Genomic DNA, 8,257 nt, shown 5'->3' on the forward strand with positions numbered 1-8,257 from the left:
TGAATCAAACCATGTGATCTTGTTGGGGGAATTAGAAATTTGAATGAATGTCCAGCGAATGAGAAAATCAAGAATCCGTTGGTTTAAAATATGAAGAGTTCAGATGCAAAAGCCTCTAAGTGCCATTTGAAATTTTCTTCTTTAATGATCATTTTTATCAAGCTTGTATATTTAAGTTCAGTGATTTCACTTAAATGGCAATGATAATTACCTATTAATTGTTATTTAAGTGAAACTAATGAACTTAAATATACAAGTTTGATAAAAATCATCATTAAAGAAGAAAATTTCAAATGGCATTTAGAGGCTTTTGCATCTGAACTCTTCATATATAGTATATAACTTATAATGAAAGTGCAGTGTATTATTAAAACTGTAGCAGTTATGTGAATTTGGGGGCTACAATCTAATAGTTTCAGCCAGTTGTCTTTGACATTACATGACTGGATTTGTTAGTTTTGATAATTTTCTATTATTTTTATCCCTTTCATGCATAGAGGTTACGACAGTGGACAGCTATTCAAAAAGCAATTTCTTACACATCAAACCCAAGTGTCAACCAAGACAGTAGATAGTAGTGCATCATCTTCTACACTGCCATCAAGTGGCAAGCAGTTGTATGTGGATTTTTTTTCCCCCTCCAAACCAAGATCGCGCCCTAATATCCATCCATTCCTTCTATAGGAGGTAAAAAAAAAAGTATAACACAAAGTAACATCTCTAAAAACTCATATCACTGTTAATTTTTCCAAGTATTCATTTTATTATGGGAGGAAAATCTGATTAATCCTCTCTCCACTAAATTGAACATCATGCATCACTAGCAATAATTTAGATACTATTCATACTGTTGTTCTTGGAAATTCTTTATCTGCAGTAACATTTCTGGTTGTAAATAAATGTATAATTAGAAGGTATTAAGCCGTTACATTAAACATTGTGTTTACTCATTACATCAAAAGCAATCTGATTATGCAATGCATGCTAGTTGAAATGGGTTACTTTACTCGTTACATTAAAAAAGTAATCTGATTACATAATGTAATGTCCTACAAATCTACAAAAAAAAAAAACAACAACAAATAGTTCAATCTAGATTTCTGAATGAGGTTTTCTCAGATAGGAGAGCTGTAGAAATTTGGCCATTTTTATCAATAAGAGAATTATCAGCTAATAGCTGTGTGTGGTAGAGTGGAGGGGAGCGAGCGTTTTTTGGGTTTCCACAGAGTTGTACCTCCACCGGATCTTTAATGGAATCACGTCCTCATGTTTTGATATCAGAGACATGCAATGTTCAACTTGTATGAAGTTCTTCTCCGTCTGCTGGTCGAACAGGAACATTGCGCTGTATTATATTTTTTGTATGTATTTTATAGTTTGCACATGATTTTATATCATTTTATACATTGGTTTGTTAAATGCACACAGAATTGCTGTGTTGTTACTACTGTATTATGTAAATACAGTAGGCCTATTTCTTCGGTTAATACCAAAAACGCATACTGTCAAGTGGACATCTAAAAAATCTCTGTAAAATATGTGTAAACAAGTTCAGATCTTGTTTTTCATGGCCTAAGAGCAATAAAAAGACTTGAGAAAAAAATCCTGACTAAGGTTGTCGAAATTATTATTTTATTATTATTTTCTATTATTTATTAGGGACCATGCACAATTTCATACATATATGTTACAATTTGATGCATTGAGTTAGCCATAGGCTAATTTACATCTGCAGTCCCCCTACTGTACACAAAACACATTTTGTCAGCACCACATCGGTGTCAGTGCATGGGTTTGAGTGGTCTTCAGAAAAGATTTCAGTTGTCATTTAAAACTCTTAACTCTGTGTGTTTTCTCTTGACTTTAAGAATAAACTTCTTTCTAACAGATTCAATTTTTGTTGTAAACAAGTCTCTCAGAAAAAAAGGTACAAAAGTTGTCACTGGGGCTGTACCTTTTCAAAAGGGAAAACATTTGTCAATTTTAGGTGCTATTATGTACATTTTAGGTGCTAATATGTACCATTAAGGTACCAAAATGCTCACTCTAGGAACTTGAAAACGCACAGCCCCAGTGACAGCTTTTGTACCTTTTTTTCTGAGAGTGGCATGTTCCAAATCTTCTTTTGACAAAATATCATCTGAAAAGAAACCATTGATTTCACTGTTAAATGCAGGTTGTTTACTATGAATGCATAAATGGGTTAAACATAGAATAATAGTAACACATAGCAGTTGCGTGAAACTTCCTAAGTACATCCTCCGGTACACACGGGGCGCTGATGTTCATTACTCATTCCATCCAATCATAATAGAAGCAGAGCGCGAAGCGTGTGTTTGTAACGTAAAGGATGGCAGGACCGGCTTCAGTCGCTGGTGATGTTTTTGTTGATGCTTTGCCGTATTTCGACCAGGGCTATGATGCTCCAGGGGTCAGAGAAGCCGTAAGTATACTGAACATTTACTTTTGTTCGTTCTGTCTTTTTAAAACGACGATAAATACTAAGTATTTGACCTGCTGGCACAAGTCAGATAGCTAACGGCTGCTTCTAACTAACGATACTTCTGGTTTTTAAATAAGACAGTTTAGCTTTTTAAACTTCTATTTTTTCGGGGTTACGTATGCTATAGAATTAAATTTAGCCACATTATGGGGGATATTAATCTGTTTTGATCAATTTAAGGCAGCTGCTCTGGTGGAAGAAGAGACAAGACGATACAGACCAACCAAGAACTATTTGAGTTACCTGCCCACACCAGATTTCTCTGCCTTTGAGGTACAAGAAAAAGACGCTTTCTGCTTCTAGTTTGCTGTAATCTACATGTTAACTCCATAATTTGAGTGTTGTGTTGTTCTCATTAGACGGAGATCATAAGGAATGAGTTTGAAAGACTGGCTGCTCGTCAACCCATGGAGCTGCTCAGTATGAAGAGGTAAGTTTACTGAGCAAAACAAGTCGTGAACTGTTGCCTTTCTGCGTCCTTCTTAAAGAGATAGTTCACCCTCAAAAATATTACTCGCCCTAATGTCCTTACAAACCCGTAAGACTTTCGTTCATCTTGGGAACACAAATGGAGGTCTTTTTCATGAATTCTGAGAGATTTTGTCCTGTCATAGACTGCTACGCAACTTGCTCACACTTGTTCGCTTGACGTGCAAGAACCAATGAGGTTCATAGACCTTTCTCACAACTTCCGTATTTGTGACCGGAAATACGCAATTGTCGTGGTAATCTTCTTCCGCTCCATTCATAACAGATAGCGCCGAAGGCAACTAGTGAGAGTTGTTGCGTACCGATCTTTTTGGTTATTCCCAAAAGCAGCCATACCTGTCGTTTTCATTCCTTCCCTCGTCAGTTCCCTGTCGATGAAGTTCGAAGGAAATGGATTCAGGCAATCTGGCGGGATGTTATTGATCCTGTGATCTTCTGTAGGCTACTTCTCATGTCACCATTCACTAATAAGCCGTCATTGTTTGTTTATTTTTTATGTTTTGTCTATTTTTGAAGTAATGTTAGTTCATGTTCAACTTTATTAAGATATTTGTATCCAGCGGAATAAGCACATAAAAATATACACCACAATATAAAACAAGATAAATAAGAACACACAACAGTGGGCTACATATAAATTTAAAATATTAATATATACCATTCTGAGTATTTAACAATCTGAGTGTACAAGGGATAAATTAATATTTGTATAATTTTTCTTCATCTTTGATCGTTCTATAGCAACAGCAGTGCAAAAAATTCAGGATAACTGTTGAATAAAACTGACAGACTTCTTTCTGGTATTCACATCAAAATGCAGTTTATTGTAAATAATACTCCCTAAATATGAATAACTTTCCACACACTCCACATTCTTACCTTTAATGAACGTATATTGGGAAGAATGAGCTTCAGTTCTGAAATCAATAGTCATATCTTTGATCTTAGATACATCAGCTGCAGACAAACATCACCACAGCATTTTACAAAGTCATCAACAACTGGACTATGACAAGTTTACATTTTTTCGAAGTTTTGAAGACTCTCTGATCAATTTTCTCCTCCCAGAGTAGGTTTTTCTAATGTGTCGACAGTTTTATCGGTTTACAGTTTTGTCGACAGTTGTGTCGACACAACGATTAATACGTATTTCCGGTTTTTGTGAAAAAGGTCTATTCTCGTGTTACACTCCACGTTTGAGCTTCTGCGAGAACCAATGAGGTTCATTCTCGTGTTATGCAGAATGTTTGAGCTTCTGTGAGATCCAATGAGGTTAAAAAAATGTGAATTAATTAAATCTGTTCGTCATTTAAGTCGATCAAGTCTCTTCAGAAAATTTGGAAAAAATTGCAAAATTCACATGAATTAGTTTTATGATATTTTATGAACTTTTTTTGAGGAGAAACTGCAGTAATATTGTAACAGATCTGGAAGTAATTATTTTCTTACCCCAACAGTTTATAAAAGTTTATTGTTAATAGCTAATTTGCCAGTGAAATATTACACTATTCATTATCCTGCTATTAGCTTCATTGTTGACCGCATACAAGTGCAGTGCAGGTAGTTTCGAGTTCCCATTCAGTAAAGAGCTCATCCAAATATTCTTAAAGTGTGGTGATTGCTGTTGGATCTTATATACGTGTGCTTGTCTTCCTAGATATGAGCTCCCTGCTCCATCGTCTGGGCAGAAGAATGACATCACAGCGTGGCAGGAGAGTGTCAACAATTCCATGGCCCAGCTGGAGCACCAGGCAGTGCGCATTGAGAACCTTGAGCTCATGGCCCAGTATGGAACTAATGCATGGAAGGTGTCTAATGAGTAAGTAGAGAACATTGAGTCAGTCTATTCAAGATGTGAGTCTTTATCAGAACTCTGTGAAGGAATATGATAAATTCTTTGTTTGACGACCAGTCAAAAAAAAAAAAAAAATAGTCTGCACAGTTTGACATGTTTCATTGAGTTTTCACAAATAACACAATCAACTCCAAGTACAACTTTGCAATATGCTTTAATAATATTTGAATAAAGGGTGACGATTTTAATGGCTTTTGGCCACTCTTATACATCTGTGTTATATTATTTAAGGAGTTATAGTCCGTTTTGAATACTATTTGCAGGCTCTAGACTTTATTTAAAAAAGCCATTTAATTATTTATTGTACTATTTATAATCAGAAACTGAAAGCAATTGTGAGGTTTATTTGTGCATTTGCTGGATTTAATGTTGATCATAATTGTTTGTTCTCTCTGTGAAACAGTAACTTGGCTTTAATGATTGAAAATGCACAAAAGGAACTGCAGAAGGTTAGGTAAGTTGTAGATCAATAGAATTTACTTTACATGTGGAAGTTGTGTATTGTGGTTCTGCACAAACTAGATAGCATTTAAAATTAATCGTAGGCCCTATTTACACCTGGTATTAAGGTGTGTTTTGGTCGATCATTCAGATCACAAATGGACAATTCTAAATACAAGTGTAAACCTTTTGTGCTTGTCCACTTTTGACCACTTCCAGAGGTAGTCAAACTCATCTGACCAGATTGATTTCACTGTGAAAACGCTCATGTGGTTGAATTTTTTGACCAAATACTGACCAAATACATAAACAATATTGGATGTGCGCTAGCCTGATGGGATTTGAACTGTCGGCTTGGTTTGAAGATGAAGAACGTACCAAGCACAATGTTTTCTCACCATTCCTGATTTCTAACATGCAGTCGCCGCATTCGGATTAGTCTTATGGCTATCAGAGCATGTTTTCCAGTCATGTTCATATGTGAATTGCAAAAGCTTATTTTGTCAATTAGATCAAAAGATCTAGAAAAAACAATACATTCACCTGCCCATAGACCCTCCCCTTGGAGAAATCAGGACTGAAGTGGTTGTAAGTGGACAACAAAGACTAAGATAAGAGAGATTAAAATAAGTGGAAATGGGAATGTGTGTCCATCTACTAGTGATCCGATCAACCAAAACAAATCTAACATAATATGAAGCTGTTGCCCATTAACTGATTTATTGTAATTTAATTTTCCCCCAATGTTCTCATTCCAGAAAGCAGATTCAGGATCTGAACTGGCAGCGTAAAAATGACCAGCTAGCTGGAGGAGCAAAACTGAGGGAACTTGAGTCTAAGTCAGTACTTCATTTATGTTCTTTCTTATGTGAAAACCATTTGCAAAATATTTTGAGCAAATCTAAATGCATTTATTTGACGTTTCTGCTTGTATGTCTGCAGCTGGGTGTCCCTCGTTAGTAAGAACTATGAGATTGAGCGAGCCATCGTTCAGCTGGAGAATGAAGTGGCACAGATGAAACAGCAACAGGGCGATGAGAACAAAGAGAATATTCGACAGGACTTTTAAAAGATGAAAACCGTTTAACAGCACCTTGAAACTGTGCAGACTTTGCAAAACCAAATGATCACCAAAATGTGACATTGTTTTTTAATGGTCACTATCACTATGTTCCGTTTTCCTGATGAACAGGGGAAATGGTCTTTATAAAACACAAATGAGCAATAGTGTTGTGGTGCAAACAGGCTCTGCTGGTGTGTAGTTCATGATTTTGCACCAAAAGCAAAAGAAGTCAATTTCAACTCACGTTTGTGTTCACTATAAACATAAAAATTGTTTTGCTATGTTCATGTGGCTGTATTGTCATTTCTAATTTTTTTTTTTTTTGTCTTATGTTTGACTACCTGATGGACATTTAGTTCATCTTTATTGTCATGTTCTAGTCTATTTGTAATATCTTTTTTTAAAATACTCAATAAAATTCTGAAATAAGGACTTGGATTGTTCATTTTCGGAGTAAACGGTATTCATTTGGTCTTGGTTTTGTCACTTTTCATCCTGTCTCTCATGTCATTCAAACAAAACTGTAGAAGTAGTTGTAGGGACCTGTATTGGACAGAATGTAGTGTAGTTCAAAAATGATCCCATTTGGTGAAGTTTTGCCTATCTTTTGCTTTACCTTGAACTTTTACCTTTTGTTTTGGGTTATTTAAATTTGTTCAAAGTAACTTAGTTTGTCGTAAACCTTTTACATTCAACCGTGGTTTTTTTACTTGAGGGTTTTTTATTAGAGGTCTGTATGTGGGTCTTGAGGTATTTGGAATGTCTTTCTTAATTGGGTGTTTTTTCTTTGATCCAAAAAAATGTGATCATTTTGCCAAAATACTGCATACTGCTTAGCTTGACATGAAAAAAGAATTTACTCTAAAGTGATTAAAATGCAACTTGGTTACTTCCCATCACCATTGGGACAATAATATCTTAATTCTCCATGTTTTTTCAGAATCTACAAAACTACTGCTGAATAACATTACATCAACATCTAATTAAACTTCCAGTTGTAAAAAATGATTTTTTGGTTAAGTAAATACTAGTGAAAAAACCCAATGTAATTTACTTGAAAAAGTTAGTTCAGGCAAGAATTTAAAAAACTAAGTAAATTCCATATCAGTACTGATTTCAAGCGAGTATAAATGAAAGTGTAATATCAACTCAATAAAATTAAGTAAAAATTACTCAACTCTTCTGATACTGGGGTTCCCATCATGCACTGGACCTTGAATAATTAATGAGGCTCATTTTTCACTGGTTTCCAGCTGTATTTACACTGTTTTATCATTGATTTTTGTTTTCAGTATTAGTAAATTGCCATTTTGTGACATTTCGAATACATTTTTTGCTTAAAACGACACATTCAAACACAAAAACGATCCATCAAATGTTACCACCATTGTGTATTGTCTACCAAGTATTGAGGTGTTTGCATTCACATAAGGTTTAAAGTCTGACATGATGTATATATAAATTACTTAGATGATCTAAGTAAAGAACATACTATTAATGACTAATAAAATTCAAGATTTAAATTGTTTTAGTGAAATGTAATACAAAGGCAAAGGAAATCGGTATTAATCAACCGAGTTAAAATTACTTATTTTTTTGTAAAGTTTACTTAATTCCACATTCCAAGTAAATTTAACTTAAAGATTTCTAATTAAAGCTACTGATAAATATGTTTAGGTTTTTACTTGGCAAATCTTTGTAAATTTACTAGCATTTTCTGAGTGAGATCGTTTAGCAAGGTTTTTTCAAGTAAATCCTACTCCAAATTTTTTACAGTGCTAATGTAGCATTTTAAAGTGATATTCCACCCCAAAATTAACTCCTGTCATTTACTCACCCTTGTTTCAAACCTGAATGAACTTCTTTCTTCTGCTGAACACAAAAGAAGATATTTTGAAGAATATGG

General features: G+C 34.6%; 1 protein-coding gene across 1 annotated transcript; it reads left to right on the plus strand.

The window, feature by feature from the left end:
• Nucleotides 1–2,286: 2,286 nt before the first annotated feature.
• On the plus strand, nt 2,287–6,781 carry bcas2 (BCAS2 pre-mRNA processing factor). The gene is made up of 7 exons (XM_039665245.2): nt 2,287–2,443; nt 2,684–2,776; nt 2,863–2,933; nt 4,650–4,811; nt 5,251–5,301; nt 6,047–6,127; nt 6,231–6,781. Exons 1-7 carry the CDS (start codon nt 2,351–2,353, stop codon nt 6,355–6,357), a joined length of 678 nt encoding a protein of 225 aa, XP_039521179.1. The 5' UTR covers nt 2,287–2,350; the 3' UTR covers nt 6,358–6,781.
• Nucleotides 6,782–8,257: the final 1,476 nt, after the last annotated feature.

This window comes from Pimephales promelas, chromosome 14 (genome assembly GCF_988280905.1).
Source record: "Pimephales promelas chromosome 14, fPimPro1.hap1.1, whole genome shotgun sequence".
In the NCBI taxonomy this organism is placed as follows: Eukaryota; Metazoa; Chordata; class Actinopteri; order Cypriniformes; family Leuciscidae; genus Pimephales; species Pimephales promelas.